At 38.7% G+C, this 12,273-nt stretch overlaps 1 protein-coding gene across 2 annotated transcripts; it reads right to left on the bottom strand.

The window, feature by feature from the left end:
• Positions 1-7,314: 7,314 nt before the first annotated feature.
• Positions 7,315-11,649, bottom strand: LOC122280144 (NAC domain-containing protein 73-like). 2 transcript variants are annotated; one of them, XM_043091142.1, is made up of 4 exons: positions 11,490-11,649; positions 11,101-11,343; positions 10,724-10,913; positions 7,315-8,308 (listed from the first exon to the last, which is right to left on the bottom strand). In XM_043091142.1, exons 2-4 carry the CDS (start codon positions 11,254-11,256, stop codon positions 7,728-7,730), a joined length of 927 nt encoding a protein of 308 aa, XP_042947076.1. In that variant the 5' UTR covers positions 11,257-11,343; positions 11,490-11,649; the 3' UTR covers positions 7,315-7,727. The 2 variants fall into 2 exon arrangements, with proteins under 2 accessions (XP_042947076.1, XP_042947077.1); XM_043091143.1 differs by having other exon boundaries at positions 11,487-11,631.
• Positions 11,650-12,273: the final 624 nt, after the last annotated feature.

Below are 12,273 nucleotides of genomic sequence, written 5' to 3'. Positions count from 1 at the left end.
GGTTAAAAACTATTTGTTGAGTTTTTTTTTTTTTTTTAAAGTAAAATAAAAGATTTCATTGAAAGGAATGTATAGGCGAAGCCTATGAACTCATGAAGTATACAAAATAAAACACCTAAATATATTCTAGAAAACAAAAAGTGACATTAGAAAATCATGATCGGAAAGACCATTATTTCTTAAAATTGAAAACCAAGACAATAAGGAATGAACAAAAAAAATTCCAAATTTATTTTAAAAAGCACTTTTTATAATTTAAATATTGTTCATTCTTTTCTATATAAATAAATACATCACATAAGACACAAGAAATCATCTTCCTCACCCGACCCTCTTGAGAACAACCGTGAATCCCATTCCAACAAGTAAGAAGTTCGACCACTCTCGATGGCATCACCCAATCCCAAGCCCTTTCCACCTCACAATGCAAAGGAGATCCACTAATTTTCTATTCTTTTGCACATGTAGCACCACTTCATAATAATAATACCTTGCTTCCTTAAAATGTCTAACGTCAAGATTTTTCAAAGAGAAGCTATCCAAATGAAAAAAGCCACCTTAGAAGGTACATGTGACCCCAAATACACTTCTAAGGAAAGGAAGGACTGTCTTGAAAAAGACAATAGCTTATAATACAAACAAACAGTGAGTTTTTTGCTCCCCTTCAAAGTTCATAACATCCTATCCATGGCATTGCCATTAATCCTCAGTGAGTATAAAAAGCTAAAAAAAAGTTGAAACTTCATCAATCTCCCAATCTTGAACTACTCGAGTTAAATAAATATCCCACTAAATCACACCATTAAAGCAAGAAAACATATTTGAAACAGCAGCAAACTTATCTAAAGCCAATCTAAAAAATTAAAAATAGATGGAAACATAATGTTGAGAGTTGAAACAACAACATACCAAATGTCAAACCAAAAATGGATCCTCAATCCCTTGCCAACACTTCACATGACTAACAAAACTCACACAATCCTTTCTAATGAACTTCCAAAGCCCAACACCATAAGTCCTCCGAACGACATCAAATCAACACCAACCCCCATGCACTACCATACTTTCGATCTATGATCTTCCTCCAAAGCGACACCCATTCCAATTTATATCTCCATAGCCACTTTTTCAATAATGTCTTATTGAAGGCCATCAAATTACGATTCACGAACACCTAGCCCTCCAAATGAAATGGGAGTACAAACTTTATTCCAAATAATGAGATGAAACATAGTAGCTTTGCCCATATCATCCCATAGAAAAGCATGAAACAGCTTTTCAATTTGATTTGCCACTCCTGCGGGCAATGGAAACAGTGGTAGAAAATAAGTAGGAAGATTAAAGAAATTGCTCTTCAAAAGAGTACGTGAGTCTACCCCCTTGAGATAAGTAAAGATGCTTTCAATTAGCCAACTTTCTCTCAACTTTCTCGATGACCCCGTCCCAAATAGCACGAGTCCTAAAAGGCGCCCCGAATGGGAGACCCAAATATTTCATAGGAAATGAGGCAATCTTACAGCCTAACAATCTTGCCAAGCTATTGATGTTGCGCTCATCCCCCAGTGAAACCAACTCGGACTTGCCCAGATTCACCTTAAGTCCCAAAACAGCTTCAAAGCATAATAGTATGGCTCTCAACGCTTGAATATGGCCACAATCCGCATCACAAAAGATGATGGTGTCATTTGCAAAAAGAAGATGCGAAAAAGTAATACACTCATTAGTTTCATTACCGACTGAAAAGCTAGATAGAAATCCCCACTTACAGTAGCCTCCCCCATCTGACTCAGCACCTCCATAACAATGACAAAAAGGAAGGGAGATAAAAGGTCCCCCCATCTCAATCCGTGTAAACTATGTAAAAAGCTAGCAAGATTACCATTGACCAAAATTGAGAATCAAGGAGTTGAAACACAATGCCTAATCCATGAATACCACCTTGCCCTAAAGCTGCATCTCTCAAGTATATAGAATAGGAAATCCAGATTCACATAATCAAAAACCATTTCCATATCCAACTTACAAATGACACTGGGGGTGCCCTCCCTCATCTAACTGTCAAGGTATTCATTAGCAATAAGCATTAAATCAAGGATTTGTCTACCCCAAACATTTTGCATTTGTTTGGGGCTTAGAGATGATTTGTTCCATCACCTTGCTCATTTGATTAGCAAGAACCTTCGATATTATCTTGTAAATCCCACTTACAAGACTAATAGGTCGAAAATCCTTGAGTTCAGAGGCCCCAGGTTTCTTAGGGATTAGAGCAATGAATGTGACATTAAGAGATTTTTCAAACTTCTTAAAAGAGAAGAAATTATGAAAAACCCACATCACATCTTCTTTCACAATCTGCTAGCAAACTTGGAAGAAGACCATTGAAAAACCATCCAGTCCAAGAGCTTATCTTTGGCCATCCCACTAACCACCTGAAAAGCCTCGTCTTCATCAAAGTGCCCACTAAGTGGATCAAGAGAGTAAAAAACCATCCCATCAAGCTTAGGCCTCTAAGAAGTAGATTTGGAGAGAAGGTCTTCATAATAATGCACAATAAGATCTGGAATTCAGAGGAGAAGAGATCTCACAACCATCATAATGAAGCACATCAATGGCATTGTTCCTACAATGCAAGTTGACCATATTATGAATTTTTTTTGGTACATTTATCCCCTTCTCTCAACCAAAGGGCCCTTGACTTTTACTGCCAAGAGATTTCCTCCACCAATAACATCCTCTCAAGGTAGGCCACCACATATTATTTTTTCTCAAGAATTTGTCCTCATAAAGGACCCAGTCTTCTTCTCCAGATTCCAAAACCTACAACTCCTCCAAATGATAATTTTTCTGGCCATTGATATTTCCAAAAACTTTTGTGTTTCACTCCTTTAAATCAAGTTTCAAAACTTTGAGCTCACTAGTAAGAATGAAGCTAGGAGTACCTGTGAACTGATAAGATGACCACCAGCTTCCAACCTTATAAACAAAGTCATCAGTTTCTAACCACATATTTTCAAATTTAAAATACCTTCAGCTCCCATGAATGCCAATATTCCGGCAAGATAGAAAAATGGTCTGAACACACACAGGTCATTGGCAATCTCTTTAGACATAACTTTAAGTAATGTTCCTCCCAAGAAGGGGAAACAAGAAAGCAATCCAATCTTGACCCGCCACGACCATTAGACCAAGTAGGACACTCCCACAAGAGGAAGGTCCAAGAGATCCAAGTAAAAAATGAGTTTAGAAAAATCTTCCATATTTGGGGAAGAACTAGAATTACCTAAATGTTAGCTCAAGAAGCAAGTAATGTTGCAATCTCCACTCATACACCACAAAATGTCCCAAAGAGAGTATAAACCGGTCAATTCCTCCCACAATAGACTACGTTCTCTATCTGAGTTTGGGCCATAAATGCTTGCATAGGCCCACTCTCATCCATCCTCTACATTTTTAAAGGAGCATAATATTCCCAATACATTCCTGCAAGGACTCTACCACCCTTGTGTCCTACATTAAAAGGACACCTCCTAAAACTCTCAAAGACGCCAAATAAGCCCAACTCACAAAAGGACAACCCCACAAGCTACGAATTAAATATCTATCAATGAGGTGTATCTTTATTTCTTGTAAACAAACTATGTCAACCTTTCAATTATGTAACAAAGACTTGATACGAGAATGTTTGGTAGGGTCATTAATTCCTGACACTAACATTCCAAGGAAGAATCTTAGACTTCATAAAAAAGGTGAGATCTCCTCCCTTTCAATTTGTCCCTTCCTCCACTCCCCTTCTTGATATCATAATTGATAGAGCATTCTAGTCTCCTTAGCTCCCTTTCTTTTTTAGAATTAGATTTCAAGACAGAAGAACATCCAGATTCAATGGTTTTAAGAAGAGCATTGAATTGTTCTTCAAAACCATTACAAGAAATTCCCACACATGCATGTATCTCCTTTACCTTTTTTAGAATCCAATCTGAAACAACACATGAGGGGGGAAGAGCACTTATAGGAATTTGGTCATCATTACTCCCATCAGCACAATCCCCTTCGCATGAAACCAGTTGCACGTTTGAAACACAAAAAACCCCCATCACTCTGTTGCTCCATATCAGAGTTAAGCATCACTTGTGGAAAAGCCCCAATCTCCTTCCCCGTACGTAATAAAGCCTCCACTGGAAATAAAGGTTGAACATCCAATGAAACAGGGCCTATTAAATGCAAACTCCTCACATATAGGATTAGTTAGAGACATTGACAAGACAACCATATGCTCCTCTACCACTGTCCGAGACTCTAAATTTGGCAAAAATTCCCCATCCTCCAATTTCGACGACATTTCGGTGTCGGCACACTCTTCAAATGATCTATTAGCGAGGTTTGTGCCGATCCTGATGGTGGCGAATTGACGATCAGCACTGCAAGTGGGGGTGAAGGCATCACGCCCGATAACCCCAAAACAGGCTCAATACAGGGCTTCTCTCTCCAAACGTGCAACGTGCTTTTTACCAAGCCCAACCCAGTTTTTTACTTACCCTTCTTATCCTTGCTTGGCTTTGGGCCCATAGAGACCGGCCCCCTGCTTATCCATTACTCCAAACTCGTAGCTCGTTCCATTTTCCCCCAACTTAATATAAAATCAATTTTATGTGCATTGCATGGACTACGAAGACAAACCCTCTCTAGCCCTTGACACATCAACCTTGGAAACCAAGTGTCATACTTGGCATGATTGAATTCCGTCTGCACCACATTCCCACCTTCCACCTCGTAGATTGCCCTTCGAGCAACCATAAGCCTTCAAAGAAGAGGATGGCTTCTTCACTACCTCCTCAAATCAGACCCAACACTGCTTGGGCATGAGGCGATAGGTGTTCCTTTGAAACCTTCCCTGTTTTCACGCCCAAAATAGAGGACATGGAGATTGCCTCTTTCAACATTGCAACAAATTGCCTCTATCCCTCACCCTTCAATCCATCTGAGATGGCGATAAAACCACGTCTTACCTCTTTTCTGTATTCAGACACCAATAGCAAATGACCATATTGGTTGTGGTAGCACTGGGTAATCAACACCAAATTCCCAATTCGTCTGGACTTATAGAATTCTGACGAACTAACTGGCACACCACAAGTAGACACTACAGTGGCCAACCATTCCACGACAAAAACATCCACCGTAATAAACGTAGTAACCTTGCAACTTTTCTTAGTGATCTTCCACCACTTGTCGGTTTCATAATTTAAGTACAGAATTTTAGAATCAATGGACAACTTTTTACTAAAATCCATCACGAGATAGGGAAGAAAAGAATAAAGGGAGTGAATACATTAATAAAGAGATCTAAAAGAAGAATCGAGAAAGGCTAATTCCGGCAAGAAGTGCCATAAAAGGGAAATGGTAGCTAATGAGAGAGGGAGAGACAAAGTGCTCATTTGATAAGATATTCTGTCTTTTTTAGAAACGTTAAGAAAAATTAATCTAAATAAAAGGGATTCGTATCCTGATTCCTTTTATTTTTTATATTGTTCATGTGAAATCAACATTTGTCTAAAAAATTTAAGTTAATAGGAAGAATTACATATTATTATTTATTTTATATTTTAACACTCCTCCTCAATGAATGAGCCCAATACATGAAATATTTATTTAAATGGGATGAAGTATAGAGTCAGGATTTGAACTCAAAATCTTTATTATGATATCATATGAAATTACCAGTTATTTCAAAAATTTAAACTAATAGAAAGACGTAAATTTCTTATTTATTTTATATGTGAACAATAAAAAAAAAAAGGTGAAGTTAGCCATTTGAGCTGCACCTAAAGTTTTGAATACCGTACCAGAGGTCGTACTAGTCAAGGCACTGAAACGAAATATTTTGATACTGGTACCGTTTCGTGTATCGTTTCGGAATAGTCGATATATGAATAAATTATATATATATATATATATATATAAATATATAAATTATATTATAAAATAATAGTCTATATATGAATAAATTATATATAAGTACATATATATAAATTATAAATAGCCTGATCTAAATTGAGGGTAAAAAAATAAGCTTGCAATTTGAAGAAACGAAAAAAAAAATAAAGGCCGAATTACTGGCCGGTACGGGCTGAAATATAGGTCGGTACAAGTTGAAATATCGGCCGATATGACTGATATTTAGAACAGTACGAAACATATATAATACTTGTACCGGACTAGCGACCTATATAGAATATAATGGCCAGTATGGTACGGTATTTAAAATAATGGCTGGAGCTCATTGGCATGAAGCCCACGTATTGCAGGTCATTCAAAGTTTATGCCAAGCCAACCCATATGATTTGTGTTTGATCTGACGCTTCATTTCAAGTTCCCACTTCCCGGCATATGCTATGCTATAGCTGGTTGGTAGCTATTCAACAAATTAGAGTTTGATAGAGTACATCAAGGAACATAACAATGAAACAAAAGCTTTCATATGAACAAGTGATGCAGGAGGATTCGAGTTAGATGATACTAAGTTGTCAGATGACATGTTGATGCCTTAAGTTGGTAGATAAGCGCAAAAATGGCAGGAGATCGTAATCTTTTTCTAATTAAGGTAGTTTTGGGTGTATTTCAATATTTTGGCCATAATTTAGAACAACATATATGGCCCTAATTAAGAAAGATCTTTTCAACGTGATATACTTGGTGTGCATTTTTTTAAGGTCAAAATCCACTATTTTTCCTTCCGAATCCCTATTTTTAGTTAATTTTTCTTTTATAGTAATATTTCATTTATTGTTTCGGAAGTAATTTTAAAACCAATTTGGGTTAGATTTTTTACAAGTTATTTATTTTATTACGTATTTAATTTTGACAAGATTTTTAGGATTTTGCTATTTTTGATAAAATTATGATAAAGACAATTCTCAGTTATTACAAGCCGACTTTTAAGCTGATTTTCAAGATTCTTGGATTGATAATTTTAAATTGAACTTCAAAATTATTTCTCTGTATTTTTAAAAGATTCTCTTATTCTCTTTCTCGTAAATTATATGTTAAAACTAACCTACATAATAGTCATTATATCCGCCGTCAACAAGCTAGGAAGAAGTACGTAAGAATCCTTCGACATGATGAAACGTTTCTCTCACTTGACAAGAAAATTAAACTAATAACGAATATCTTTATTGAAATATACTCTCTCATATATAAACGGCGTAACAGTACATTATCACGGCATGTCTACAGCCAAAAGGTTTAATATAGAGACCGGCACGTACGTACGTACGTACGTCCGTGTGTATAATCAAATCAGTCAAAAATGTCTGAAAAGAACAAACCGTATATATAGATCATGAACGTAATATTGATGAAACTAAAACCTGTATCATAGTAACGTATGAATGCATGCATGTTCGCTGCAGCAGGAAGCAATGAAGCATGCATGCACCTCGATCTGTACAGTTCGAAAAATAGAACCCCAATAGTACATTCCTTCCCTGCACAAAAGAACTTCAAGAACAGTAGTACTGCTAGCTACTTATGGTCAAATTAATCTTCTATCCCCATGTTTCGGAATCCATTTAGCTTATTGATGATGGCCTTGGATCCCAGCTTTTCACATTGAAATCTCAATCTAATAACTTATTTGAGGCTAATATTATAAAGTAATATTGATAGCAGCAGCCATATTAGGAGTAGTTGTCATGATTGCTATGATCTCATCCAATATATATTCACTATTTTCTCTCGAATTTTCCTTTGCTTGTATCTGCAGCTAATCGAAAAAACGAAGACCCGTCACCTTGGACAACAAAGTTGGGAATTAGTTGTGGTGTGATTTCCCTATTATGGCCCCCTTGGTCATAGTTGATATAAGAAGGATTGTCGTACCCCACAAGGGCAGCATCCTTAGGTAAAAGACTGTTATCATGCGCACTTTGGTTCTTGATCAAGCGTGTGTCAAACGAATCCTTGATACTCGAACCACATTGTCTAGGCTGGGTTTGGTAAAAAACCTTCGAAACCACTAATTCCCCGTCTTTTTCTTCCTCATTATTGCCGAGATGGTATTGGTGCATCACCCAGTTTGTTTTCTCAGGCTTTCTTTGTCTGCCATAGTTGGTGTAGAGAACTAGGATCTTTTTGAACCCTTTAACTGCACCCCCAGTAAAAACTGGCCGAGTCTTACCTGTTTTATGCCATCTGGTTTCGCTCCCATCTTCATCAGTGTGGACCTTCCTGCGTTTCCTAGTTCCAGTCGTGTATGCCTTTGAGGGTCGATGAAAGAAGTGACGGATTTGGCCATCTTTGCTGACTCCTACACCAACAAATGCGAAAAGAATACTTCATAAGAGAGTTTTCTTATTAAGAGAGTTGGCATTGATTATTAACAATTAAATTACTACTTAGAAGCACATAGAATATCAGAATATTGATAAGATCATATATAGCATTAAAAGAAAAAATGATTTGCAACACTGCATATCTCAAATTTATTATTTTTCTGGCAGAGACTTCTACCAGAGCATGTACGTGAACGAATAAGCAAAGTACTTGCGCGCAGGGGGTGCCTAGAGATATAAAGAGATCCTACAAAGGATCTTACACGCTTATATGGCACACTCATATAAGATCCTAGAGATCTTACACGCTTAAAGTGATGAGTGTGCCACTTCTTCTTCTTCTTCTTCTTCTTTTTTTTTTTTTTCTCTCTCTTTTTTTTTTTCCTTCTCCCAGTGACTTTTCCCTCCTCCCCCTTTTCCTCTCTCTTTCTCTCCCCTTTCCCTCCTTGTCGGCTCAAATCTCGACAACCTTAGATGGCCAACAGATGATGACTATCGACCACGCAAGCTATCGGCTCAAATCTTGACCACCTAGTAGGGCTGTACAGAAAATCGAGAAACCGGCCGAGAACCGATCAGACCGGCCACCGGAGCAGGAAACCGGTCGAAACCGTCAAAGAACCGGTCGGCTGGCGGTAGGAATTAAGCCAAACTGACGTCGGCCGGTTCGGTTCGCGGTTCGACCCAGTGAAAAACCGCTGAACCAGCCGACCTCAGCTATCCTTATTTTTTTTCAAATATGTTTAAATGAAATGACGCCGTTTCACTTCACTTAAGTGAAACGGCGTCGTTTTGATGACGCAGATACAAAAAAATAAAAATAAAAGAAACCCAAACGACACCGTTTAGTTTAGGGTTAGCCACACTCCTTCTCTTTTCTTCTTCGCGCCGTCACTGTCCCCTCTGCTCTCTCGCACCTCTGCTCTCTCTCTCTCTCTCTCTCTCTCTCTCTCTCTCTCTCTCTCTCTCTCTCCTCTGCTCTGTTGTCAAACCACAACCTCGCACGCGGCATGAGCCAGAGCCACCACCTCCTCCTCGCCGTTGAAGTCCCACTGCACTTGGAAAGTGGAAACCGACTGCGGCGTCGCTGAAAACAGTCTCCATCGCCACCGATGACGCCGACGAACCGACCGGAGTGACGCCGAGACCGATGTAGACGGTTTTCTCCCTTTTAAACGGCCGGTTTCGGTCGAGATTCATCCACTTTTGATGATGTCGGTTCGGTTTCGGTTTCGGTCCAAAACTGAAACCGAACGATCGGTTTTCACCCCTGCCACCTAGGCCACCACGCAAGCCATCGGCAAAATGTTCACCAATGTGCACGACAAGCTGCCGTGAGCTCCATGCCGGCGGTGTTGCTTGGACCGCCGACGTCTTTTTCCTACCATGAGGTGGTCCCCAACCACTATGGCCAGCACGGGGAGAGGACATGGGAGCACGAGCATGGGGGAGGGGGAGAAAGAAAGAGAAAAAAAATAGGGGAGAGATGATGAACTGCTGTGAGCTCTACTCCAGCTGTGTCGCTTGGACCGCCGATGTGATCTTATGCCCACCATGAGGTTCCCTGACCACTATGGCTAGCGCGGGGAGAGAGCAGGGGGGCGGGCACGAGTGGAGGGGAAAAAAAAATAAAAAAATAGGAGAGAGACGTGTGCCGTATCAGTGTGTGAGATCCTTTGTGTACATGTCTATAATATTCCATTTGGAATTTCAAGAAGTGAAAGTGCAACATGCAGCATGATGTCTCAGTAAATGAGGAACGGTTACTTCAACTCTAATACGTGTCAGCTAGTAATACTGATACGTACATATATATATATATATATATAGCCGACTTAAGTTTTTGCTTCTAACATACATAAATTATTCTTTGGTTAAGATAGGTGAGCAATCCCAGTTCTGCATGTTTTGTACGTCTCTCTCAAAATGACATCTCCGAATGGAAACGTACCTCAGCAGAGAAGATTTCCATATTTTCAAATAAAAATATAGCAATACCAATGGCGAAGATTTTGAGGATTACTTGAGTTTGTGTGCAAATTAGCTAGTAATTTGTTCCAATTCCGAGAAAATAACGGTACCACAAAATTAAAGTATTATCATTGACAGTACTACCATATACATATCGAAGGTATTTGCAATCTCCTGGTTAATTTTTCTTCTTCTTCATTAAAGAGATCGAGGTGGCAATCATAATTCTCATGAAGTACGTAACTTTCTTCCTTAAATATCTCAACTCCCCTCCAGGAGAACCAATTGTTCTTAAATTAATAATTAGTTCCGTAACAGAGTTCTCTCAACTTTTATATATTGTCATGATTTAATTACGTGATCATGAAAGAAAGAATATATGTGATAAATAGCTAGCTAGCTAGGGTACCAAGAATCACCTGGCAACTTTTCCGGGTGAGTATAGCAAATTCCATTCTCTCCCTCAAGCGTAGGGATGAATTCATCAATAAGAGGATGAAGCTTCCGCGTATCAGACAGCACCTTTGCCTCTAAATGTTCAAGAATCTCATGGTCTGTCGGATCAAACTTAACCCCCGCTGGTAGTCCCGGTAAATCATGAATTCCCGTCTAAATCACATTAATTGTCCATGACAAACGTAAGTACTACTATAATATATATAGTCATGAAATAAACAAAACAAATATATATATATATATATATATATATATATATGAAAACTTAAGGAAATATAAAAGGACAAACATAGGCTGAAAGATATATATAAACCTATATTTTTTATATAAAAAACAATACCTGATCTTGGAATTCGATGTCATGGCCACATGATGGGCATGTTATGGTCCGAACCTCATCCGTTTTCGTCTCGAGATCAACACTGCTCTCTTGTGGAGTAGTAGACGTGATTATCTGAAGAGCCCTCTCATCGTCTGAATCATTGCACCATGTCATCTCTCCGGTTTTGCTCTCAGGCGCAATATCCCATAACTGGATTTTCCGTCTTGTTTCCTCCAGTACTTCTCCTGAATAGAGCGAACTCTATACGAGAATACCCAATAGGATAATTAAAAAGAATAAAACCAAAAATTAAAGAATAAAAAATAAAGAAGAGGGAGAAGATCGAAGGAAAGCAAGATCAGTTGCCACTTTTAGGCACGTTTCCCTCGGAATAAATTAATTACCACCTTCTTCTTGATGTCAGGGAAGGAATTTAGTTCCTACGATTAATTTGTGTTCTTCTTATTAGCTCTTGGGGGCCGGGCTTCCTCAGGCAGAGCACAAAGAGAACTCTAGCTATGAGAACGAAGGCTACAAGAGAAGAGAAAGAAAGATCTCTCGAATTAATATATAGTACTAAAGGTTGCTTGCACGTCAAGTACTTTGGTTATGCTCGTGTGGATACGGTTCTACCATACGCAAGGAGAGGATAATGGCTGTTTGGTTCCTCTTTTATTTTATTTATTATTTTCTCCTTTTATTTTATTTTGTCTAAAGAATGTTGAGCTTATATAATAACTTAATTAGGAAAGTTAAACCCGATGTGAAAAAGGTTAGCTAGAGTGGATAAGAGGCAACCGGATTCCTGGGGACATTTCACCTCTTTGGAGAGAGAGAGAGAGATGCATGGGAGCTTCAGATCGATGCGGTGTCCACCTAGAGTCTATTCAAAGCTGTTGTAAGTAAAAACTCGGGAAATGTACGTACGAACCAACAAAAATGAAAATAACAAGGCATATTACACCAACAACCTGTATATTCTTCCTAGCTAATCCCTTCCGTCACGTTGACTTCTTCTCATCCCAAGCAAGGAATCATCCTCTCTCTCTCTCTCTCTCTCTCTCTCTCTCTCTCTCTCTGTGCGTGTGCTTGTTTTGGCTGGTGCTGTCCTTGCTGATAAACTTGCTGCGTTAGTTCTTCGACCCAAATGTATATTGATTTCTCGGATAACGCTCCAGTTTTGCGAGACAA

The sequence above is a fragment of the Carya illinoinensis genome, chromosome 10, assembly GCF_018687715.1.
Source record: "Carya illinoinensis cultivar Pawnee chromosome 10, C.illinoinensisPawnee_v1, whole genome shotgun sequence".
In the NCBI taxonomy this organism is placed as follows: Eukaryota; Viridiplantae; Streptophyta; class Magnoliopsida; order Fagales; family Juglandaceae; genus Carya; species Carya illinoinensis.
The sequence above is the reverse complement of the archived record's forward strand: the minus strand, read 5'-3'. Positions and strand labels throughout refer to the sequence as shown.